The sequence below is a fragment of the Arvicanthis niloticus genome, chromosome 4, assembly GCF_011762505.2.
Source record: "Arvicanthis niloticus isolate mArvNil1 chromosome 4, mArvNil1.pat.X, whole genome shotgun sequence".
Lineage (NCBI taxonomy): Eukaryota > Metazoa > Chordata > Mammalia > Rodentia > Muridae > Arvicanthis > Arvicanthis niloticus.
The window spans coordinates 39269147-39296984 of NC_047661.1; the positions used below are offsets into that span (position 1 = coordinate 39269147).

Genomic DNA, 27838 nt, shown 5'->3' on the forward strand with positions numbered 1-27838 from the left:
GAATTCTAAGTTCTCAGACTCGACCCTGACTGAGCTTCTGTCATAAATGTAGAATTTAAAGCAAAACATTAAAGGTGAATAATGAGTCATCTTTTTTTATTTAATAAATAAAATATAGCCTTGCAGATTAAGTAATACGACATAATAAATATTCTTAAGGTTTCAGAAATTATAAGCTCATAATTTACTTAAAGGAATAATTCATTGCTATGATATTCCTCAAACTGTGTAAACAAAAATATATATCATGCTGTTATTAATTTAATTACAAACTAAAATTATTTTGTGTTATTGTGGGCCTGTGAAATTGATCATTAGGAAAAAGCACAAACCTAATGACCAGAGTTTCATCCTTAGAACCCAAATAAAGGTGTAAAGAATCAATGCCTAAAAGGTGTTGTCCTACCTCATGCATGTGCTCAATGAGATGCACATACCTACACATCATCACATACACACAATAATAATAAAAATGTAAAAATTATCTTGTCTAAATATTCTAAATGTAACTCAAGTCTAGTTGTAATTCAGAGAAAGATTTCAGAGATAATTTATATCATATACCAGTGATACTAATGATGCATAAAAGTTTGTATGCAAGTATCTATGTAGACACAAAGACATAGCATAAAATATTAGAACTTATCAACTAAAAGTAAATAGTACTTTCTAATTCATCTTAGAACAAGAGATATTTCTACTTTGAAACTGAATGTAGATGAAGCACACTGATCAGAAAGGCAGGAACTGTGATTCCCAAGAATTAACTTGAGTTCTAAAACAACAGGCCAGTGCACAAATGAAACAGGTTAAGTCCTACTTCCTAGTGAAGCCTGGATTCTAGTGCAAAACCCAGGCAAACACACTGATCAGTTTTCAGTCAGGGTAGCAAGGCCTATCTCAGCAGCATTTGAGGACAGTGGTTTGGTGATGTAGACAATGTTTAATTAATTTTTAAACAGAAATAGGAAATGGTGGCACTAACAGGAATCAACAGGAACTATGAAACTTGCATGAGTGGTCTTATTTGTAGGGAGAGTGACATGGTATTCTAAGGTCAGTAACCGAAAATGTTTGAATTTGCTAAATATGGTATTCAGATAATAAAAGTATCTTCTTCTGAGAGTGCACCTAGCCTTAACCATTCTTTACATAACAAAACAAGCATGCAAACAGACAAAACATCACTGGTAGAAATAGCTTTCCAATCAGACACTTTGCTGATACACTCTGTCAGCTTTTTAAGTAAATAGTTTTAAAGTTAAAATAATAACAAAGTTAAAATAATGAAAAAAATATCTTGAGTTGGACCTAGTAGAACTAGAAAACATGAACATGAGATAGAGAAAAAAATCTGTTAGGGTTGAAGATGACGTCATGCATGTGCAGCACAAAGCACAAGTCCTATTTCCACATGGAGAAGGGCAAGAATAACCTAAATGCTAAAGCTCACAGCAAACATAAACTGCAGCGTTTAAGAACCTGTTCTCTAAACCTCCTCAGTGCACTGAGCTGTGAACATCAGATATGTCTACATTAAAGCAAAATACTTGAAGAATTCTGGGAAAAATTCAAATAAAAATTGTAACATACTGTCTTTGTATGGCATTTCATTTTTTTTTTTTACATCCAGAGTTCTTAGTTCATGATCTAGAAATTTTGAAAGCTATTACAAAAACTATTGAAATATAAGCGCCTATGGTCTAGAATCATTTGATTGCACCTGATCCTGCCATGGTCAACTAGTTAATCTTTTCTGAAAAACAGAACACACACACACACACACACACACACACACACACACACACACACATTATATTTATATAATTATGTATTTATATACTGGTTAAATGATTTATAAATAATATAATAAAGAGAAATACATAATTATATGTAGAACTTAAATATAAAAATATAAAAAATATATACCATCAATAATGTGTTATAAGTTACACATTTGGAAAATAATTTTATATATTAAGACTGTCAACTGTCCATACATGTTTTGAACAATATAAATATAAAGAGTCAGTGGTAGAAGTCCTAGCAAATATTTATTTCTTGCCTAATTTTTTCCTCAGACTGTTTTAGTGAGAATTAGGCCTTAATGACTTGTTTTTATTTGTTATCCAGAGTTTCTGTAAGCTGTGGCAACCCCAACTAATTAAGAAGTATCTGTATGTGGAGAATTGCATTTTGACACCTGAGTAGGACTGATGGTCAGAGCTGACTTGCCCTGGCCTGACCTCAAAGCCTGAAACTCGAGGAAAAAGGGAGATATGTTTGACAGCCCAGGAAAAAGTCTACATATGGATGCCTGTAAAAAGTTGTACTGGTATTTAAAATTCAATTTGGGTAGATGTCACTGACATTTCGAATGTTGCTGGTAAACAGTAGACAGTTTTTACGTTTTCTTTGAGATCTTTTACTATTACAGTTTCCCATGAGCTCTCAGAACAGGGCAATTTTATTGACATTTTAAAAATTTTATATTTATATCTAGTTTTTAACTAATTCCAAAAAGTTCATGTTCCTTGGCACATCTTTTAATAATTGGCTGGTCATTTCATTATGCTATTTACTGATTGGGTTCTTTGCTTTCTTGCTGTTTAGTGTCTTCACTTCTCAGATTATTCTAGGTATTAATCCTATTAAGTGTCTTGTGATGTTTTTCTTGTATTCCATATGATGCCTCTTCATTTGATTAACTGATTCATGAGATCACATCCATTCATTGTTGGCTGAAACAGGGATACAATTGAAAAAATCCTTTCCTATGCCTACTTCTAAGGTATTTTTGCACATTTTCCTTTAAGTTTCAGGTCCTATATTAAGGTATTAATTAATTTTGAAATTTTTTTTGCATGGAAAAGGGATCTAATTTCCTATTTGTACACACAGATATCAAGTTTTCCTAGCATTATTTGTTAAAGAGGCTGTCTTTCTATGTATATATGCTGTGTTTTGGTGTGTTTCTCAAAAGTTATGTGGCTGGAACTATAGGTTTCTATTTAAATCTTCCATTCCACTGATGTACATGTATGTTTTGTGTCACTACCATGCTGTGTTACTTCTGCTTTGTAATTTGAAAAAATTCCAGAGTGAATCCACCTGGACCCATAGTAATTTTTTTTCTCACTGGGGAGATATTTTCTACTACTGCATCAGCCTCCTTGCTTCTTATGAATGGATCTGTTTTAATGATCTTATTAATTTAAGTTTGTTAAGTTGATATGCATCTAAAAATCCATTTACCTTATACTCTGCAATTTAATAGAATATAAAATTTCAAGGAAGTTCTATTAATAAGTGTCTGAATTTCATTAGTATCTATCATAATGGCTCCCTTTTCACCTCTGATTTAGTTTGAGATTGTTCTGCTTATTTTTGTTAATTTAGATAAAGATTTGCTGATGTTGTGATTTTTTCCCTTCAAAGAACTCTATTTTGAGGAAATATTTAGAGTCTTATCCTTTTTATTAATTTCTTTTTTCTTTTTTCTTTTATTCTATATTTTATTTACATTTCAGATGCCATTCTCTTTCCCCATTTCCCCTCCCTAGAAAACCCCTATCCCTTGCCCCCTTTTCCTTTTTGCTTTTATACAATTTTTTTTTAAATGTTAGTCAAAGGATTTATAAGTTTGGTAATGCTCAATCAGAAGTGTAACCCAATACCCAACTTAGATATATAAACTATCTTTGACTGGTGGAGACACGTGAAATCTGCCTCCATGCCCCCCCCCCCCTTTCTCTCTCTTTCTCGCTCTCATCACCTTGCTTCTCCTCTCCTTCATCTTCTCCTCTCCTTACTCCATCTCTTCCTCTCGGTACTCCTTCCCCCTTAGCTCCTCCTACATATCACCCTTCCTGTTAAAATAACACTTTTCTCTCAACATACAATTAGAGCATAATTACTCCTATTAGTACCAGTGTACAAGATAGTCCTAATACCCAGTCCATCATTTTGTTGACTAACCAGAACCTCTGTCATCTTCCTAACTAAAACACTTAGTTTTGAACCTGGCGTTTTTCTTGGCTTAGAATGAATGTCAGCTGAAAACCATCCACTCAGATCTTTTCTCTCAAAGTAAATAGCCAGGATTGGCTATGAAACTATAGGTCTTCAACCCCGTCAAAAATCTAAAATGACTGAATTAACTGAAATTATGGGAAGCATAAAGCATAGCTTCTAAAACTTAGCCAATTTATAGAGACCGCTGAACACCTGGACAGCCCCTATACTACAGAACATTAGAGCATCAAATCTTCAGCCTTCTGGCCTAGAATCATCTGACAGACCTTAGTGATGCAGAAATTATTAAGGGCTGATTACTCTGTCTAGGCAGATATAATCAATCGACTACTCTGCAAGTATGTCCTTTTCTGGACAGTAATTTGTCTGTAGATGGAAAGAGGCAATTCTTGCCTTGTAGCTGTCTCTGCACAACTGGAGTAACTCCAAGGATGCTCAATTTCTTCTTAGAATCCAAAACAGGAAGCTGTCAGGAGCAGACAGGTCTCTAATCAAAATGAACGTTAATATAGAAATGTTTGTAACGTCAATTCTGTGGACTTCTGACGTTTTGAAAACCAACTATCCATGTAAGGTAACCTGGACTGTTGTCTGTTCACTCCTCTCAGCTATTTCTAAATAAAACATAGAGAACACCCTAACAATAAACTCCAAGCCACGAATTTGCTATAGTCCCTTAACTCACAGGCTAACCATCTCAAATCTGTTAAAAATGTTAAAGAAGGACTGGGTCTAAGCCTTGTATTCCTAAATGTGTTATACAGGCACAATGCCCATGAGAGTATCAATATTCATCTCAATTTTATATCAATAAGAAGCTTGTACCAATGAAAACCTTAAATTTAAAATCAAAGTAAATTTTGTACCATTTAAGAAATTATAACTTCATCTTAATACTAATTATACCGATTTCTATCAATAGGTTATGTCTATGCAATAAGTCCTAGCTAGTCCTCCTTGTTCCAACAAAACCACTACTTTTCCCTAGAAAGACAGACCAATATTAACCACCTTAGTCCTCAAGCCCAGGGAATAGGGGCGCTGACTCTTCGGTAACTTCTTTTTCCACCATCCATGCCCTCTAATACTTCCAAATCTCTGTCACCCACAATTTCTTTCAAATTATTGGCCTATCCTTAAATTATTGTTTTACACACACACACACACACACACACACACACACAATCAATCACTCTCTCTCTCTCTCTCTCTCTCTCTCTCTCTCTCTCTCTCTCTCTCTCTCTCTCTCTCCCACACACACACACACACCTATATAGTCAGTCCCTTTAGTGTTGCTCATATCTATATGTGTTTAGAGTTGACCACTTGAGACTGGCTAGCCTATCAGGATGCTAATTCCTAGAGAAGACCAATTCTCCATTTTTTCAGCAGCAATTAGTTGTCTGTCACTCTTCACTAGGAGTGAAATCCTGTGAGATTTCCCACATCCGCACTGGCATGTCAACGCACTGATGTTCTTATTATACAGGTCCTATTTAGGGGATGGAATTTCTAAAGTTTTCATGGGTTCAGCTGCCCTAGATGTCCTGATCTTCTGGCTCTTATGAATTTTCCATGCTCTCTGTCATGATATTCCCAACTTGGGTATAGAGGGTGCATTGTAAAGACCTGGGGTTGAGTACTGAGTCTGTAGTCCTCTTCATTTTGACTGTTCCTGGATATATATAATAATCTCCATCTGCTGCAAAGATAAGCTTCTCCAATAAGGGGTGAGAGTTACACTTATCTGTGGATATAACGATAATAAGTATTTATAATATAGTTAAGGATTATAATGGTTTAGAAAAGTCACAGTAGTATTTTCTCCTCTAGGGTTCATGACCTCATCAGTTATAGGTAGTTAGTTGGTGAATAATTCCAGGTAAGCATTCTTTCTGACTGACCAGTGTCTTAAGTCCAATTAGGCAGCTGTTGATTACCTTCAAGAAATGGTACTAGTAGAAAAAATAGACATTTAGATCAATGGAACATAATAAAAAACCCGTGCATAAATTCATATAGATACAGCCATCTGATTTTGACATAGATGGTAAAATTACACACTGGAAGAAAGACAGCACTTTCAACAAACAGTTCTTGAAAACTGAACGTTCAAATGAAGAAAAAAAATTAGATCCATATCTATCATGCTGTAAAACAAAACAAAACAAAACAAAAAAACTCCAAAAAGACATCACTATGAAACCTAAAATGCTAAAACTGCTAAAAGAAATAAGCTGACAATATCCTAAGAGATATAGACTAAATAAGACTATTTTCTCAGGAATGAAGAACAAATATTAACAAGTGAGACCTTGCAAACCCAAAAAGCTTATGTGCAGTAAGGGAACGATTGACTGGATAAAGAGGAAGCTCATGGAATGAGAGATCATCTATGCCAAACATATATCTGATTAAGGACTAATATCCAAATATACAAATAATTACGAAAATAAAAAAAACAAAGAATAAAAACAACAAAAAGGCATATGACTCAAATTTATAAATGAGCTATAGATCTGAAGAAAGTATCTTCAAAAGAAGAAATAAATATCTTTAAAAGTATTCAACATACTCAGCCATTAAAGAAATATAACTAACTTAAAAGTATTTTGAGATTTTATACCCAGGTCAGAATGGCTAACATCAAGAAAGAAATTACAATTTTTGGTGGGACTGTAAATTGGTAAAGCCACTGTGAAAATCTGTGAGGAACATTCTCAAAAAAAGCTAAAAGTAGATCTCCCACATGATCCAACTATATTCCTTGGATTATACCTGAAGAACTTGACACTGCTCTAGCCGTACTTGCTCAGTCATGTTCATTGCTACTTTTCTCACAATAGCCAGGAAATGGAAATAACTTAAATGTTCTTCAACTAAAGAATGAATAATAAAAATGTAGTTCATACAGACATTGGAATTCTATTCAGATGTAAGGAACAATGAAACCATAAAATTTGTACATAAATTAAATTAGAAAATAATACACTGAGGTAGCCTTGGACCTGAACTTTGTTTCCTTGATTCTTTTTACTCTGACTTAACACCCAACTTTATCAATTCTGCTTCAATCTTAATTACTGATTCCTGTCTACTCACTTGGGGCTCGGTCTTGCTTTCCCAAGACAGTAGAGTGTATTATCATGTTTTCTTAAGATCTCAATGCAGGTGCTTAGGGCAACATGCTTCTATCTTATAACTGTTTTCATTGTATCATACTGGATTTGGTATGCCATGTTTTTCTTTTAATTTCGTTTTTTTTTTTTTGTTGTTGTTCCTTACAAATTTGTTCAGTGACCCACTCATCATACAATAATGTATTGTTTAATTTCCATTGTAGAGAAATTTTAATCTAGCAACATGGTTGCTCCAACAATGAACCACATCCAAAGAGATGATCTGACAAAAATGTAGGCATACCCTAGATTACAGTATGATCTGTATAGAATACAGACACGCCCTCAGCACACACTTTTAATCCCTAATAATTAAAGTAAGTTTAGTTTGAAGAAGAAAACATCCACATTTGAAAGTGGTGTCTAGTTGATGGGCAGACAATGTGACTAATCAGAGAAAGATTTGACAGAAAGAGTCAGAGAAAGGATAACACCAACTCACAGTAGAACAGCAAAAGAGAGGCTACGTAAGAGTATGAAGAGAGGATTTTTAAAATGAAGGTGGTGGTGGTGGTGGTGGTGGTGTGTGTATGTGTGTCAGTTTTACCAGGACAGTTTTATAGAGACAGGTTACAGAGAGAACAAGCTAGACACAGGTGAAGGCAGAATGAGCCAGAGAATGAGAATGAACCAGAAGGTTAGAACATGTATATAGTATGGAGTCAAGCAGAACAATTCAGGCAGATGCTGAGAGAAGCCAGATTGGATCAGTCAGCTTTGAAGATCGCACAGAGGCTAGAAGCTTCCAAGCCTAGGCCTATGGATAGTTAGAACAGAGAAACTCTCTGGGCCTAGCCCAAGTCATGTATTTGCAGTTTGGGCACAGCTCTCACCACCTTATCTGAGGAATTGCAAGCACTACCTACATTCCATGAGTTTATGTAGTTCTATAGTTTCTCTTGTTAGTGTCTAGTTGCATTCTATGATCAGATAGAAGAAATTACTTCAAATTTCCTTTTTTTCTAAGCTTTACTTTGTGTCTTAAATATAATCTACTTTGTAGAAAGTTCTTTGAACTGCTGAGATAAATGTGAATTCTGTAGTGTTTGGATAAGTATTTTTCAGGTGTCAGAAATTTACCTACCAGGATTGTTTTAGGGTTCATCTGCATCTTTACTTCTAGTGATATTTGTTTTCTAAAATTGGGTCCACATGTTTTGTGTGTATATGTTTATAATTATAATATCCTCTTCATGGTCTTCATGGATTGTTTTCTTAATCATTTTGGAATAATCTGTCAAAAAACCAAAAGAACCTCTTCTGACCAGTTTTAGTTTGAAGCTGTTTTGTCATATATAGAGGAGTGAGAAACACTTGTTTTATAAGTACATTTTATTTGATACCTTTTCCATTCTTTCACCTCTGAGGAATTATTTCTTATGGAAAGATGCATTTCTTGAAAGCCACAAAAAGATGTGCCCTGATTTTCAATTACAGTTAGTTTGTATCTTTTGATTTGGGAATTGAAACCATTAATAGTCACAGTTATCACTGATGGGTATAAATTTCTGCCATTTTCTTGATTTTAGTTTGGACCATCCTACTTCCTGCTTAGCTATTATTTTAGCAGGTCATTCTCCCTATAACCTCATGGATATTTGCCTTTCTCATCAGTCTGAGGATTTTTACCAGTATATTGTATAGACATGACTTAGTAGCAATGACGTTCTTTAGCTTGTTTTAAGGTATAGAATTTTTCTTTTTCTTTTAGTTATGATTGGTAGCTTTGGCAGTACAAGAGCCTGGGCTACCAGATTTTGTCTTTCAGAACTTGAAATACATTATCTCAAGCCTTCATGGCTTTTAAATTTCTTGAAAAATCTCCCTTTTATGTGATGTGGTGTTTCTCCTTTGTTATATATATATTTGTTCTGTGTATTTAGGATTTTTATTATGGGATGGGGTGCTCATATTTGGTGTTAATGGTCTAAGTGCTTTTTACATCGGGTTTGCATTTCTTTCTCTAATTGTGGGAATTTTTCTACTATAATTTTGGAGTAAATATATTCTATGCCTTAAGATATCCTCCCATAATTCTTAAATTTGGTCTTTCTTTACATTGTGTCTTATATATGTTGAGAGTACTGTTAAAATTGCTCTGTTAATTATTAGTTTTGTTTAAATGTTCCAACTCCTCCACTTTGCCTTCAAAGCCAGATAATGTATCCTTTCCTTGATCCAGTTTATTGGTATAGTTTTCCACAGAACTGTCTTTACTGAAGAAGTTACTAAAGAGTTACTTCATATATTGCACTAACTTTCTTATTTTATTCAACATTTTGTGTGTTTTTGGATTACTTCAAAAATTGTCTTAAGTCATTTGAATACAGTTAGTTATTCTTCTTGAATTCCTTTTCTGGGATGTCATGTAATTCAATATCACTGGGGGCTTTTAGTATGGAATCAGTATTGATTTTAAGGAATTGTTCACCCTCATTCTTCTATTTGTGTTTTGTGCTATGACTTGCTTTTCTGGATTGAGAAACCTAATTGCATTTATATTTATTTTAAGTATATGCAATCATTCCTCTTTTATAAGGCACGTTTGCCCTCTTTAAGAGGGCTGGTTCTTATAGAATTCTGGTGTTGTTTTTCTCTGATATACTCAGTGATGGTTATGTGATGAGGCTTGATCACCAGCTCTCCACTGTAATTATGATATTATTTTCAGAATCAATCACTATCAAAGGGTAATGACCCAATAAAAGAATAGTCAATCAATTACAATTTAATCATATTATACATGTCAACAATTTTATCAAGGGAAGGCTAACTGACAATAGTGTATACACTAATATGTTATTTTGAGTATGAATGGAAAGGAAAAGAACACTTATGGTAAAACTAGTGGTTAGTACTGGGTTGACAACATGGAAAATTGGGTAGATGGAAACAGAGAAGTGGGAGTGGTAGGAACAAAGTACATTAGGGTGATGCAGTCTTCAGAGAAGATTGACTGGGAAGGAAGAAAGATACAAATCACATACATACATACATGACTCACATGAGGTATGCCATTCTCAGCTTATGGGAGATTGGAAACCATCTGTAATCACAAACCTGAGCAGCCTACTATGTCCTTTGGAAAAGGAAAATGAAAAAAGAGAAAGAATGTGAAAAGGAGACAAAGAAAAGAAACAAAGAGGAAGTATAGGGTACAGAGAATATTATGACCTGCTTGTTATATGGCTTTCAGGTGTATATCCTGACTCTGGGCCTTCCTCTTGGAAATTTGGTTACAGATGTGGTCTGGTCAGGAGGCATACTTTACAGGTGGAGTGTCACATGTTAGCCATACCTCGAGAAAGTCCTTCAGGTTTCTAGCTGCTAGTGTCAGCCTCACTGCTGTGTACTGTTCTCTTGTCAATTAGCTGCTTGCAATGAGAGTTCAAGTTCCCATGCAGATTCTCAGCTGGATCCACATCTCCCTCCATAGATGTAGAACCAGAAGACCTTTCCTTGAGTCTGGCAGAAATCTGCTGAAGCTGAGTCAGTGTGTAGTCTCCATGTCTCTGCTGAGTTTGCTATATGCAAACTCATCAGCAAGCTCAACTAAAATCTTTCCGAAATGGAGTCTCATAGTTGTTCCAGGCTGAGTCTGCTACTTTTCCAACTATGCCTGCTAGGTACAGTGAAGTCCTACTTGTAGTTAGTCAGCTACATGATGGCTACCTCAATCACATGTATGTACCAATGGTCTCTGGACCATCAGGTCTCTGTGCCTCTTAAGCCAACATCTCATTTTAATAAGAGATTTTTTTTACAGCTATATAATAAAATGCCCCATTACTTCACAAAAGGATTTTACATGCTTACATTTTTTATTCTTGTAAATGTTCTGTCCCTTACATGATTAATACTTTTGTATATATTTTTTTACTGTTTTTTAAATCTGTATTTCATTTACTTTTAATAATATTGCTATTTTTATGAGACTTGAGTGTTATATATATACATATATATACATATACATGTATATGTGTGTGTATATATATATATATATATATATATATATATATATTAATCATTCCATTCGTTTACATCTCAAATCATATCCCACTTCCTAGTTACCTCCTCTACCTACCCCCCATCCCATGATATCACTTCCCGGTTACCCCTCTGCCATCACCCTATCCCACATCTGCCCTCCCCCTTCCCTTTTGCCTGTATGAGAGTGCTCCCCCACCTAGCCACACTCTCCTGCCCCACCCAACATCCCCCTACTCTGGGGCATCAAACTTCCCAGGGACTAAGGGCCTCCCCCCTTTGTTGCTGTCGGGCAAGGCCATCCTCTGCTACATATGCATCTGGAGCCAAAGATCCCTTTAGGTACACTCCTTGGTTGGTGGTCTAGTCTCTGGGAAAACTGGGTGGTCAGACCAGTCTATGTTGTTCTTCCAGTTGGGTTGCAATACCCCTCTGTTCCTCCAGTCCTTCTGCCAGTTTCCCCACCAGTTTCCTGAGTTCATTCTAATGGCTAGCTCCAAGCATCCGCCTCTGCCTTGGTCAGTTACCGGCTGGACCTCCCCAGGAACTGCCACACTTGGTTCCTGTCTGCAAGCACCTCTTGATCATGGCAACGTGTTGAGTTTTGTTTCTGCAGATATGATGAATCCTTAGGTAGGGCACTTCCCCAGTAGGCCTTTCAGTGAGCTTTTCAGAATTTTGTTTCTTCATGTTTTAGCAGGTTGCCTAAGCTCCCTCACCTTTTGAATGTAGTTAGTTTGTTCTACAAATCCTTTTAAAACCTGCTTTTTTGCATTGCCCAGTAAGTTTTAATATATTGCAAGCTCTAGTTCCCGTCCTCTCAAGCAAATTTAAAATATTCTCTGTAATATTCTTAATTGATACCCTGGTTGTCAGGAGCATGTTGATGAGTGAAGTGGTAACTTAAGGGTTCTTTGGAGAGTCAGTTGGATGTTTTTTGCTGGGGCAAACACGTGAAGGAGTGATTCCCTGAAGTGGACACAAGTGAAAGACTAAGGCGTGGTAAATGGGAAAGGACATCTCATCAAAGCAGACACAGGAGAAAGGATGCTCTGCTAAAGCAAGCATGTGATGAAAGGTTCTTCACTAACAACATGCATGTACTGGTCCACCTTACACTGTATAGCTGAGCTACATTTGTTGGGACTCCACAGAAAGAAATGCATCAAAAAACTCCTGGTGGCGTACTGCGGTTTCTTGCCACTTGTGTGGACTTTGGCTAATTGTTAGAGTGATGTCAGCGGAGACAGACTCACATGCTGAGGCAAGACCCATCGAAAACACATGTTTGCAGGGAGTGTAAAAAGGACTCAAAGTACAGTGACAAAGGCTGGGCATGGTTTGCTTATAGAGCTAGTTGTGCAATTCTTTTGTTGGTCTCATATCTTCGCTGATATTCATTTCACTGAGAGGCATAGCCAAGAACTTTTCCTGCTGTTCCCATGCTCCCATGGACCCAGATACCTCCTGCTGACTTGAGCTGAGGCTGAGGCCTGGCTATTTCTGCTAGGTAGTGTCAGCACTGCTGCTGCTAACACGACTTCACCGAACTGGACTTTTGGTGTATCTATAAAATGTCTAAGAATGGATCAGGTTGCTGCTGCTGACTCCTGTGAATTAAATTACTGATTTCCTGACAACGCAGATAGGATTTAACCCAAAGAACCCTTTCTAAATAGGTCTATTTCCCCATATGCTTTCTTTTCCACTACTTCTGGTGAATGTTGGGCTAAAAGAGAGGTTAAGGCAACTTAAGAACCATCATTAAAAATAAAATTTGAAAAGAAATAAAGTTACAGACGAGTTTCAATGTTCATAAAATTCCTTTCAGTTTGTTTTTACACATTGCAGGCCTACGTGATCATCTTCTGAGCCTTTTTTATATTTGTTATGACTTCTTTTCTGGCTTAATGTGATCTAGCTTGGAGTAGTTTCCCTGATTTGTGGAGACCTGTGTAAATTCCACACCCACCACATGAATATGTTTTTGCTTTCCCCTCTGCCTCCCGTGTGTGTGTGTGTGTGTGTGTGTGTGTGTGTGTGTGAGAGAGAGAGAGAGAGAGAGAGAGAGAGAGAGAGAGAGAGAGAGAGAGCGCATCTGATGCAGTCAGGAGCATATATGTAAATGTCTATCTGAAAATGCATTTTCTATCTCAATATACAATGTGTTGGTTAAAGTAGTGCGTCACAGTCCTCTGTTACTACCTTCCTATAGCATACCTTTTATGCATATGGCATTATGTAGCGATCCTATTTTGCCTATTCTTGAGAAATCACTATTTTTGAGACAATGTTTCTCTGTATAGCTAGAGCTACCTAGGAACTCGCTCTGTAGACCAGGCTGGCCTCCAACTCAGAGATTCCCCTCCCTGTGCCTCCTGAGTGCTGGGGTCAAGGCATGTGCCACTACGACTGGAAGAGAATTCAATGAAATTTTAAAACTGATTTTTGTAGTTTTATATAAAACACTGAGATTTTTATGTTTTATGTAAATGAACTGTGGGTTACTTGGGGTGGTACTGATGCTATAACAGCAGCAAATTTTTCAGTCATTTTAAGTCTTATTTAGACTTTAATTTCTTCCAAGTATGAATCTCAGTTTTCATTATACAAGTCTCATATTTTTATACTGTGAAACTTAACATGTATACTAACTATGTTAAAAATAATGATAAAGGTGTTATCATTATCAGTGCACAGAAAAATTGTTTCCCACCAGAGAAATTCCACACAGTGAGGGATTTTCCTCATTGATAGCCTCTAGAAACCACTTATATGTTTTCTATCACTGAGATTTTTGGTTGTTGTTGCTTTATTGGTTTTTGGTTTTGTGAGAATATTAAATATGTATATAAATAGAATTCTTTTTGAGATTAAGTTTCTTCAAATCCATCTAAATACGATTAAAGGACCTTCTCATTTTTCTAGCTATTATTACAATCACAACTGCTATGAAAACACACTTGTATGACTTTGTATTTTTCCCGTGGGAAAATACCTAAAGATGAGATTACTGGAATATACAACAAGTGTTTAACTCAGAAAACCACCTTAATTGTTTTCCTCTGGATTATTTTGCATCCTTAAGACCATACTGAGAATCTTAGATGGCTCTGTTGGTGGCATCTTACTATTTCTTGCTATGGTCCATATCTTAACAACTTCCATGTGTTTGTAGTGGTGGCTGACTGTTATATGCACCTACATGCTAATGTTGCTGAACTTTCCACGTGCCCTTGGGCCTTGGATATTATCAGCTAAGCATTGTATCCAAGTCAGTTTTAAATGGGCTGGTGCCTGCTTTTCATCAGGCAGTTATTTTGAATTTCCTCTTTAACATGTTCTGTGGGGTGTTACTTAGTCTTGATCCAGCTGGTGGTTGGTTGATTATTATAAATCTTAGGATTTACAGCTCTAAAGACATCGGGCTATTACTCTATCTCCCCCTGTTCCTCCCACCCCTGGGCCAGACCAACATAGCATAAAATACAGAATATTCTTTCTTTTTTGGGACAGGCAGTCAGGCAAGCTTGGAACTTACTGTATAGCTGAGGATGGTATTCATTTCCTGATTTCTGTTCTTCTGCCACCCTATGCCTGGTGTTCTTTCTCATGCAATGCAGGCTTATGTACACTAGACTGATGCAGCTCCTCCATTTCTATGTGCTGCTCTCTTAACTTCCTTTTCTTCTGTTTCATCTGGAACAGTCTATTTATTACTTTTCAGAGCACTCATATGTTCTTATTAATTCACATTTCAGATTTTTTTCAAATTCTCAGATTTGTATCTCTCCCTTTACTGTATTGTCTCTTTTACTGTCTCATGATTTCTCTCCCCTTTTTATTAAAACCCCCCTTCTGTCTTTTCTAACAAAACCCTGAATAGAATTCGCTAAGTTTCACTGCTACTTCATCTCATATAACGATTTCATCTGGATAAAGGCATTGTGGATACAACACTGGCAAATGCTTGCATTCTGCTATATTCTTTAATATGTCTTTGGGCTGTTGTGTTTTCACAATTAAATTGTACATGGTACAATTTTATCCTATGAAGTTCATTAATGAAAGGTGGTTTTGCTTGCTTTGTAGTGCATATAGATTAGAATTAGAATGGACATAGAGTAAGCTTTGAAATATAAAATATTAAGCTGAATTTTACCTAAATTTGTGGATATTGTATTAATTGCTTTAAGGTGCCATACATAACTTTAAGAGTTAGTTGAAAGGGTAGCTCCCTTGCTACAGCTTCCTCAATTCTGATCGCTCTATCAATTCAGCAAGGTTATTATGATTCACACAAGAACATCTTTTCTATATCCCAGTGCAGAATATGCCTCCAGAAAAGGCACGATAGAAACCACAAAGTACATTCAATTATTGCCATGTACCCCCAGGGCTTACAGGTATCTAAGGCCTGCTGTTCAATGCATACAACTTGTAGATTCACAGATTGTGTCAAATATTTTAGTGGTACTAAGAGGAATGCAAGTTCATGCCCTGTTATTCCGTCATGAGAAAAAAAAAACATAGTTCAAGTCATTTAGTAATTTTCTTAAAAGCAACCATGTATAATGGTTCATCCCTTCCATACCAGCAGTCAAGAGTCTGAGACTGAAAGATGGCTGAGTTCTTCAAAGTCTAAAACACAGTCTCTGATTACCTATTCCAGTAAACATTGATTTTGATTACTACAACACGGTAGTTTTTAAATCAGTAAGCTGCTTCAATCATCATTTCCTACTTTATTTATTTATTTATTTTTACTATTCTGAAGCCCTTGAGATTGCATATAAATTTTATAATAGACTATGTTTCTATTTTTACAAAAGCTGTCATTGTGAATTTTTTCACGAGAATTGTAGTACTGACATTCTAATTTTAAGTCTACAAATCCATGAACATTTAGAATGTCTTTAATTGCAGCAATGTTTTGAAATCTGCATAATACAAAACTTACCATATTAGTTACATTTAGGCCTCAGAAATGCTATTAAAACTGCAACAGTTTTTAGTTTCTTTGGCAGACTACTCAATGTCAATGTATACAAAGACAGATGATATGTGGAGGGTGTTAGTTTTGTGTCCTATAAGTTCATTACTGCTAAGTGGTATTCTACTCAGGAATACTAGGAGAACACAGGTTTTTCTTCTTCCTGTCCAATGTATGAGTAAATCTTTATCTTTCACAGACAACTAGATGAACTCTTTGTACTATTCCAAACAGAAGTTAGACCACTCTAATGCTCTAGAATGCACAGAAAAGCATTCAGCACCACAGCATTGCTTAGGAAGGTGGCTCTGAGCAATTATTGAGACCTCAGTTATGTTGAGATAGCTTCCTTTGTTATCTAACATTCTTCGGAGTATTTCTTATAACGAGAATATCAAATATGATCAAAGACTTTTCTGTATCAATTGAGAAAGGATATAGGACTGAAATGATCAAATTTTTTGCATGTAGAATATAACTTGATCTTTCATGTAAAAGATCTTGATGATCTTTTTTTTCATAAAAGATCTTGATCTTTCATGCCTAATTTAGGAACTATTTCTCGTGGCTGAAGGGCAAACATTTCCATCATCTAAAGCATCTAAAGTTGTGTTTCTCAGATTTCCTGCTTGTGTCATTATGTACTTAGTGAGGAGAGGATCTAATTACCCCTCTGCTTCCGCAGAGGCTTCTACTGCATTATCTGTCACTGTCAAATACTGTGATCACATGCTGGTGGGGTGCTACTACAATATTTAGTGTCATGCAGAAGACTGTGTTTTAATTCTTACATTAGTTTTGTTTTTATAATTATCTTGGTTAGTTTTAATTCCTTGTTTGACTACAAAATTTAAAATATGGCTTGTTAAATTCTATGACAATAATTTTAGATGTTTTAAATGAAAACTTCCTAAAATTTAGGAATTTTAGGTAGTTTAACACTTACTGAAATAACTTCACGGTAAGTTTCCCTTCCAGAAAGATCATCTAGTTCATCATTAACTGGGTTCTAAATGTTACTCCAAGCTAACTGTGTACCTTACACAACATAGAACATTAAAAATACTTCACTGTGAAATATGGGTAGAATGGTAGAGTGGGTATTTGGCACATTCCAGGGCTCAAACAATTCATAGCACCAGAAAAATATTTTCTAATTGTAAAATTTAACACAGGTTTATCAAAAATAAGTTAAATTGGACATATGAAGCAAATGATCTCATAATCACTACATAGCTAAAGAAACTGATTTTTGCCAAGAATCCTAAATATCCTCATGTGTGTTTTCTTAATGAAACCCTCTCCATCTTTATACTAAACTATTATCCTTTTGAATCATCTTCCTTCTCTTTATAGCTCACTACCTAAATTATATAGTTACATGTATGAATAACTTAGTTTTACTAATTAGTTTTGACATCTTTTAAATCTTAAACCACAACTCCATCCCCCCACCCCCTGCCACACACACATTGTTTTTCTTTGAGAAAACTGAACCATTTGGACCACAAAAATTCTGATGATTGAACTCCTATGGTATAATCCAACATTTTGTTCATATAGGCATTCATATTATTTATTCACTCAGTCTTGGTCTGACATAGTTTTTTGCCCATTTGTAAAGTTGTTTCTCCTTCTTTGTGAAGTTGAAAGCCTTGCTTAGATTTATTAACACTTTTGAGAATGTCAAATACTATCCCAATATCCTATCACAGAATCATTTACAAGATAATATATTTCATAAGGAAAAAAAATAACCTCACCTGCTACAATCTCTTGTTACAAAGAATGAAGACAGAGTAGGTAAGTACTTGATGTTTCTCTCTGTCAGTTTTCAGATTAAAGACATAGTTGTACTCTCTACACATCTGTATTTGAGTTTTTGGATTAAGATTTCTCAAATCAGTGTTTTCTGAATACTACTGTAAATTCATTAGGGAAAGAGATGGGAAGAGTCTTTTTTCATTTCTTACATGTTAACTTTTTGTAGTTGTTGGAGACAAAGTCAATCTAACTTTTATTTTTTTCCTGAAGGAAAAAATTATGTAAAAATATATAATCAGATTCTCCCTCACTTGTCAATTACTCTATATTTTATGTATTTCTAAAGTATTTTTAATTTCATAAATTATCTAAAAATATATATCAATACTGTTTATCTTTGGTTAATTTGCACTGGGCTTCAGTATGTCCTTTGAAGATATATTTTCCAGTCTCTTCATTAAGAGATTTCATGACAATTCTAATTTTGTTTTCCCTATTGGAAAGTACGTATTTTTAGTAATTTAAGCATTCTAAATGTATCCTGTTCATTCTCATCTTTTGTTGTCTTTTTGACAGTTTGGTCTTGGTATTATTCCTTCCTTTATTTGCAGTTAGGGTCTTATTTATAAAATTTATTGTTTATTTCTTCTAAGTCCATGTCAAAAATTATTCTCTTTATAATTACTTTCTTTCTCTAGATTTATAATTGCTTAATTGTGATTTAAATAGCTCTTTTATCTCCTTCAACCTTTTATAAATTCTTTTGGCTTATTTAAACATAATTCTGATATGGTGATTCTTCCCAGTCTCATTATTTTTACTATAATGCATAAACTTAATATCCTTTATCTTTATGTAATATGTGCTTTCTTAAATTTCAGGTCATTTTTTACATAATGTTTGACCTCAGCTTTTAAGATGTTGCCTTGATTTTTTTTATTCTTACTGCAGTATGGCTCTTCTGTGTCTTTCAAATGGTGTCACTATCCTTGGCACTAAAGGAAGTGACACAATCTTTAGTATTTGGTATCTAGTAAAAGGATGTTGGGATACTGGAGGACAGCCTTTAGTAGGCTATGGTACCAATGCCTACATATCTTAGCTTCCTCTTCTTCCCATGACGTATGAATCTTCTCTGCATATAATTCCCAAATAGAATAGGGCCAAATGACTACAGAATAAAGTATTTAAAACCGTGATCAATGAAACAAAATAGTAACGATTTAAAAAACAAAACAAAAAAAAAAAAACCCTGTTCTTTGTTTTTACAAATGTGATAATTTCTTAAATGGCTGTTTGTCTTTAACAGTTTATTTGGACTTTTCTCTTTATTACTACGTTTGCCCTTCTGCTACTCAGTGTAGATTCTATCCACAGATGCTGCTCCTCAGTGTGGACCCCTATTCTGCCAGAAAACTGTGGTTAATTTCCTATGGTCTGCATACACTTCTATCCATACTGATGTGACCACAGCAGCCTTGAAGTCGGCTCTTGTAGTTCAGTGATCTCTTCCTTTAACTCATATTTTCAAGTTCACCTTCAAGGTTTTCCACTGAGGATCTGCAGACTCAATTCTTAAAGGCTCATTTTTCTTCTGCTCCAGATATGGATACAGCTCATGTTCTGCAACTGACTGGATGACTCCCAGAGTCAAATATGGGACCAATTGGAACATTTTTCAGCTAGTCCATTTGTTACTTTATAGCTATTACTTTATCTTCTACGGGTCACTTTTATTAGTGATATTAATAACATAATATGTTCCCAATTGCAATGTATTTGAATTCATTATTTCCATTATGGCAATTTAAAATACTAATTTAAAAAACCATTTTAGCACTAGGGAGATGGCTCAATGGTTAGAGTGCTTGCCCTGAAAACACAGGGACCAGAGTTCTGATCCTCAGAACCCACAAAATGCTGGGTGAGCATGTCAGCCAGATCTCCGTGCTAAGGAGACAGAGACAGAAGGTTGCTCAGAGAAAACTGGCTAGGTAGAATAGACAGATGTTGACTCTGAGTCAGACTGAAAGGCCTGTCTCAGTAAGTAAGGTGGTAGAGCAATGGAGGATGAGTGCCAACATCTGGTTCTCACGTCCTCCATGTGCATGCCCTACACAGGCAGAAGCTAAATACGCATGCACATTCCTATCACACCCAAGGGGAAAAAGAAAGAAATCATATTTTAGTACATAGTTTCTCTATAAAATAAAATACAAATAGATAAAATGTTTTCCTACTGTGTTTACAGTGCTCTGGATCCCACATACCTTTAAAACAAGGCTCATTCCTGTAACAGTTCACTGACACCCTCCTTTGGAGGTGGTGATAACTTCATGGCATATTGTCACATTTTTAAGAATAGTACTCCCGGGAACACTAAAGACTTAAGCTCTGAATTTTAATAATTATTGATGTCATTCAAATTAGACTTTCTACATTACTGTACTTCTTTCCAAATGTTTCCAGTTATGCGAGCTCTTTAAAAATGTCTGTCCGCTTTGTATATCCTACAACCTTGGCCATACTGTCCAGAATTGAGTTGATCTGGGTGGAAACAAAAAACTAAGGCAAAAGTAACAAAAGCATCTGAGCCATTCAGATTCTGTGTTTTGCATCCAGTCAAATAATGAAGACATTCCCATTAACAAAAAACAGAGTTGGGGCTGTGGTGGGCCCCATTTTGATGACTATGCCACAGAAGGTAGTTTGGTGAGAAGACAGACAGATGCAGAAACCAGAGACTATGAAGTTGTTTTTGTGTCAAAAGAGGTAGTGGGTTCATTTCTGATGTTCCTGACTGATTTCTAGGCTACCTAAAGTTAGACTACATTTGTTCCTGTCCTAGGAAACTAAAGATACTTTCATCTAAATCCTCACAGCAATTATGCTGCCTTGAACACTTCTTTTTAAGATCTCAAGTGAATATAAATAATACTAAAAATTATGAACAGTGGTTTCTCAGGGTTATTTTGTACCACTATAGGACAAGGCATTGAAATGAACACTTCAAACACACACACACACACACACACACACACACACACACACACACACACACACACTTTAAACATCACCCCTCTCCTCTATTCTCTCTCCCTTCCTATCTATCTCTCCTGCTCCCTGGTTCTCTCCCTTCCCAACCTTTGGGAGATATCCTGGTTCTGTATTATTTATAAAGTGTCCAAAATAAAAATGTGTTCATGGTATGGGTAAAAAGCTCACACACACACACACACACACACACACACACACACACACACACATCTGGCACCTGTAAAAAGCCCAAGCGCGCATGTATGTGTGTGTGTGTGTGTGTGTGTGTGTGTGTAAGTCTGAGGATAGAGAGTCTTCTGGGTTATTCTCCACTTTATTTATTGGAAACATTTTACTTTTTAAATAACAGCCACTGATAAGCTAGCAATCAACAATGATGTGGATATTATTACAATTAAAACCATATGGTACCTTAAGTTTTCATTTTAAAACTGGATCCTCCAAGGTCATTGACTTGTAGCTGTTCAGGTGGGTTTAATAAGGATTGGATTTTCTAAGTGACCCTCAGTATAGCATAGGCAATGGGGAGAGACAAGGTTGAGAGTGTTTTCAGAGTGAAGCAATATAAAAGATTAAAACTGTCCCCAAGGAGTAGACCACAAGCTGTCACTGGAGCTGTAACAACTCTATAGACTGACAGATGACAGAGGATGAACAGTTAAGTGAGAGACTTTACTCACTGAGGCAGAGTCTTTAGCTGAGTGCAGAGCTCACCCACACAGCTAGTCTAGCTAGCTAGTTTGCCTCCACTTCCTAGCACTGTACTCACAAGCAGGATGCCACAGCCACCTGGCATGTATACAGGCCTGTGGATACAAAGTCTATTCCTCATGCTTGTGTGGACACAATGAGCCACCTCCCTAGCTCCTTGGATATTTGAGAAAAGCTTTCCGATTTCATTGGCATGTAGTTTCCATTGCTGCGGAGAGCCACACAGATCTAACAATTTTGATCCCTCGATTTTTTTCGTCATCTTTGCTGTGGATTTTAGACCCATACCTACTCTAAGTGACTTTTACAAAATAGTTCCTAAAGAATTTGGACATTTTAAAAAGAACCTACATAAGCTTTGAGTAACTACAGTCTTGTCCAAAATACAAATAGTATTACCGCTTGTTCTAGAGTCACATAATAAGAGTAATAAAGCCTATGAATAACAGTGATAAAAAATGATCTTGTTTTAGCTTGCACGTAAAGAACAAACAGAGCAGTATCTATGATTGGCTGTTGTAGAGAAAACACTGAGCAACTACATGTATAGGAAGAAAACTAAACACAAAACACCCAAGTGAATACAATTCAAATATATTTTATTATATGGATAATTTTCTTCTCTTAAAACATTAAAATTGGCTTCAGTTACAAAAATTCTTTTTTTGAAGGTTTGCTTCTGTAAGACATACATATATGATGGAAGTCAACAGTCGCAGGATTGATTCATGGTAAGCAATGTTTCAAACAGAAATAATCAATGGTTAAGCAGATGAAGAGTTAACTGTGTAATTTCCCTGGCTTCCCAACTGTCTGACAATTTTCTTTCTTAAGATGGAGGGATGTCATACTAAGATGGAAGACAATGGAAGGATGAGGGTGTGAGTGAGAGTGAGGCAGGTGGGACATTGAGCTCAGTGCTACAGCACTCACCAGGCACACCTCGGATCCTGGGTTTGATCCCCCAAATGAAAAACATTTGAGGACAGGAGCCAACATGCACCTCTATCTGGTAGAGCAGAGAGCAGTCAAGGAGGAAGTAGAAAACTCCAGGGTATGGACAGCAGCAGATCAACAACAGGAATTCTTACAAAGAATACAACATTTTACCTAGCTTCTCTTACTTTCCAATTTTACCTCTACCATAAGCATCAGTTGTAAAAAAGTGTTCTTTCTAGTTGAAGGGGAAAATACTGAATATTAATTATGTAATAAAATTTACACAAGATAATGGTAACACAAATATTAAGATACTTTTCATTATTGAATAAAAATACTTCTATTCACAGAAATATAAAGTCCCACAGAAGCACTGAAGAGAGTGCCTTAATGTCGCTTATAGACTGTCATGGGGTCAAAGGATGAATATAACTTTGAGGGAGGAGATGCAAGGAAAGGAAGAGGACTCTATGTGAAGTGAAGAGAACTTTATCTCAAAGGAAGAGAGGTCTATCTATATAAAATGAAAAGAACCATATGCAAAAGAAAAACAATCCTACATACATTAATGATAATAAAAACAAAGATATGTGATTATGACTTGCTTACATGCTTACCAGCTGCCTACATCAAGAGAAAGGAGACTAGAGACTAGATGAATCTGGAAATTAACAACCAAATTTTGGCAGACATGAACGTCACTCTGTGACAGAAGAGTAATTCCTGGACACATGGACTGGATACGTCATTGCAGGGTCATGGATTAAAGTCATCAACACTTCATTTTCCTGATTAATGACATTTAAAAATTAAATCTACAACTTAAAGATCTACCACTTCCTATTATTGTGTTGTAAAGAAATGCCATTTTCATATTAGCAAGGAAGGACCTGATTATTAAATAAATTTTTAGGAACTATACATTTGTAATTTTTACTACAGAAAAAACTATAGGGTGAAATTATATTCACCTTGAAGAAAAAACTGAATGTGTGATTTCTACCTTGGGGCAGTATTTCAGCTCTGGAATACTCACTTGTACATCCACAGTACATCACTGATATCAACAGAGGCCACAGGGACACAAGGCTTCCAATTCAACTAACAATATTTGAGGGGTGCTTAAGAGTGCACCAAACCATTTCTCTTACCTTTCATCCACCTTTCATCTACTGATGAAAGGGTATTAAAAAAAATTCAGGTGTCTGGAAGTGAAAATTCTTGAAAGAAAGCTGCACAAGAGAGTAATTTTATACAAATTACAGTAGTTAAAATATTAACTGGGAATAATTTTTTAGATTGTCTTTATAGATTTAGTAATGTGAGCTTAAAAAAAAAACAGATTCATTTTAATTATGGTCATAGAAGGGTAAAGATCCCAGTTCTTAAAAGATAAACTGGGCAAAATGTCAGGCAGGTAGGCAGCTGTACAAATATGTATATGATTAGGAAGAAGTTTAAGTCCTCACGTATGTTTGATCAAACTTATTCCCTATTTTGATAATTGGCAACAGTCCTTCTTACAGACCTCCTACACAACAGTTATTTCTGAAGATACACTTCCTGGCATGTTCAGTACCTATCTTTAAAAAGTTCAGTGCATCAATACACCCATAAACCTTTTGATCTACAATTCATCTTGTCTGTGAGATACACAGTGCAATGGTGGATTGAAGCCTGTGGGAATAGTCAGTCAGCCAGTATCTTATTTGAATTAAGGTCCACTCCACAAGATAGAACCCCATACATGAGCCATATAATTTTTAACATTCTAGTTTTACTGATACTCTGGCTCCTTGGTACCTCATATAAAATTTGTGGATAGACTTAGACAACATAGGCCCATTACATAGCATTATTATATTACTAACTTTACTCCCTATATCTCCAACATTTCTAATTTCTGTAAACTTTGGAAAAAGGTACACATAAACAAAGAAAAATACTCTCATTGTTTTACAGGATGTGAGAAAATATTTACATTCATCTTCAATTAGTATTTATTGAAATTTTAAAGTAAAATTATTAAGTTACAAAAAAATGAAAGTTTAAATTACCAGGTTTCTTGTTCCACAGGAGAATATACTCCAATGAAATCAGAAGAATTAAGAAAGTGAAAAGAATCCACCATCAAGCAGCAGTTCCCTTAAAAATCTATATTTGAGCTAACATAACATTCACAAGCACCTCTTAGTAGGTTTTCATACATCTTGATACAGTATTTGAAGTATTGTTTGAAGAACTAAGCTTAAATTAGTATTTTCAGAAAGTATCATTTCTTACCAAATTTCTGTAAATATTAAACGAAAAGCAACTTAAAGAACAATTATATAATTTTTCAAATGATTACACATTAATAGTGATATTAGTAATAAAACAATTGAGTACTGTTATAAGAAAATCTAAGGGAAAAGGTTACTAAAGTTTTGAAAGTGATTTTGGGGTATTTGGGGTATCCAGTTAGCGATATCTAATATCTAATGGGTTATCTGGCTCAAACTCTCTCCCAAAGTCATAGGACAGTATTCAGATGTCATGGGAAGTAAACAGAAGCAAGGAACACTTCACTATTTTGTGATGATGAGAAAAGGCTCCTAGAGCAGGCAGGACTAAGCCTAGTAATCTGCCTGCTTCTGATCCCAGCAGAAAGGTAAATGGCCATCCAGCCACCTGGCCTCACTGTATGCTACTGTGTATATGCTCTAAATGATAGGTTTTGTCCACTATACTGTTAGCTCCTTGAGGGATGCATCTGGTCCTTCCATCATGGTACTCAGGACAGTTGCATCAGTGCATCCATAAGACACACTGTTCAATGGATCACACACATATCAAACATTACATTTAGAGCAAGCATAATCTGTGAGCAAGGTGAGGCTTTCAAGCTTGTAAAGGCATGAATTTCATTAAAGCACAGCTTATAGTTAGACGCACAGTCATGATCCCTGTGACATTTCCAACATCTCTTTGTGGGTGGAAGTAATGACACCAACAGTGACCTTCTTCCCACTTTTCCCATGACTGGGACAGCTCGCAAATCAATCACTCAAGGTGACACAAAGATTTTTACCTCTCTTTGGGTGCTTTCAAATCCATGCTGCTCCAGTCAAGAGACAGGGATACTTTCCTGCTCTCCTAAGCTACCACCTTGTTTGGAAATTTAATATGCATTATGCAGTCTCATTCTCATCCTAATAATCCACCTTATAGTAACTCAGCAATTCCCAAAGGCCACCGAGTAAACAATAGAAATAAAGGAGACAATGACTATCACCATTCTGCCTCACAGAAACACTGCAGAAGCACAGAACAATGCCAGAACAAACAGGAAAATGCCCTTGCTTCTGGAAGTGGAAGCCCCAAGTACTAAGTCCAAGGGCCACTAAAAGGGTGTGAAACACCCTTTTTTACTTGCAGGGCCATCTTGATGCTGATCTCTGAAGCTTAGAAACAGTCATGAACTGAAACTATTAAGTGAAGTAAAGCTTCATTTAGCTGTAGTTTTCAAAGCTTCTCTCCTTCTACAGGGGTACAAATTAAATTTCCACCATTCATTACTTAAGCTGTTGTTGAGGAGGAGATGACAGCTTCATCAATGCCCATTTAGTATTTCTCAACCATTTTACTGACTTCCTGGCTACAGCTTCTTACATTAACAGCATCATATGGATAAGAAAAGTCATTTGAAAAACTCTTGACTCTCAGATCAGCAGGGAATGTTCCAAAACCTATGCTTAATAAATGCTGTCCCAGTGAAAGGATGTACAGTGTTGGTAATAAGACTGGGATTGAAGAACCACTGCTGTCGATTCTAAGACCTCTCAAAGTCCCTCATTTGGATCTCTGTCATTGATACTGACTTTGCAAAGAGGCATTTTAAAATGAGTGAAGAGAAGAAAGCATACACACAAAGTCTCATGAGAATCTGCAGCTATTGCACCTTTAACTTCTTTTGTCAATATATATCTTTTAAAATGCACAGGATATGCCATGATTAATTGGTACATTGCATGAAAGTACAATATGTAGAATATAGAGAGATCATACCTTCTATCAATAGCTCTTGTCCATGACTGCCCAGAAGTGTACGAGATAGGAATGGGGCAAAGTCTACAAAAATTTCACGAAGAAGAGGAGCAACTTTTTCTAAAGCTCTTTCAAGTTTTGCAGTGATGCTGTTGAAATTAAGACATAAAGACTAGTAAATATAATTCAATATAAATGCCAAATAAACTTTAGTTCTAAATTAAAATATTTATAAGTCACAGTCAAAGTCCAGTCCTAGCCCATGGAAAACAGGAAGTTTCATACAGAAAGGACACAGTTTTGCACAGAGAGGTGTCTCCTCTGCAGACGGAAGCTGAATGAGAATAACTATGCTATGAAAAGGGGCCAAAGACACTGCCACAGATCTAAGAATGTCAGGAGAAATCAATTCTTCTATCTCCCTGTATCAACAATGAAAATAGCTTTGAGGCCTACTGTGTGATCACTAGACCACTTACAAAGAATTTAAACTCCTGTTCTCAAGAAACATTTCCTGTAGAGTTCGACAACAAAGGAGTTACTGGAAGTCAGGTGACTTGCATTATAGTAACTCTTCATTTCCTAAGCCCATTTAGTCTCCCAGTCCTGAAATGGTATTTATACTGCTCAGTATTGTAGCTTAAGTAGTTGCTTTGCATGTACATGTTATAAGTAAAAGAAAAAACAGAAGAGGGAAGTATTTTTACCTTAAGCGGGTTAATAATTTGGCTATATATCTATTTCTCATAGAAGTAAGTGGTGACAAAGACTGTTCAACCGGGAATCCTGGCTGGGCCATAGACTAAGCCGCATGATGCACAGACTAAGCACATCAGCTCTGCTTTTCTGAAGCATGGCGATACTAATATCTGCCCCTGAGGATTAATCAGCTAAGCCACAAAATCTAAGCAGAAAAGCACCCACCACGCAGTGAGAGGTACATAGTGTTAGTTTTATAAGTGATATTTTGCATAAAACATGCTCGTATGTATTCTTGTGAAATCCAGCTCTGATCCATTAAACAAAATAAAGTTCAATATAACACTAGATGAGTACACTGCCGCACAGATATAGAGTGAGGCATTAACAGTGATGTGTCTATTTAAGACAGACCCTCCAGATATGGGCGAGGCAGAACTGCTGCAGA

General features: G+C 35.9%; 1 protein-coding gene across 6 annotated transcripts in view; it reads right to left on the reverse strand.

Moving 5' to 3' along the window:
* Positions 1-27838, reverse strand: part of Nbea (neurobeachin) — a 518446-nt gene that overhangs the window by 267165 nt on the left and 223443 nt on the right. For 5 of the 6 annotated variants that reach the window (XM_076932409.1, XM_076932408.1, XM_076932407.1 and 2 more), the window contains one exon: positions 26713-26840. The exons of the other annotated variant lie outside the window; for it this stretch is intronic. In XM_076932409.1, coding sequence (XP_076788524.1) covers positions 26713-26840 — 128 coding nt within the window. The remainder of the gene's footprint in view (positions 1-26712; positions 26841-27838) is intronic. 6 annotated transcript variants of the gene reach the window in all.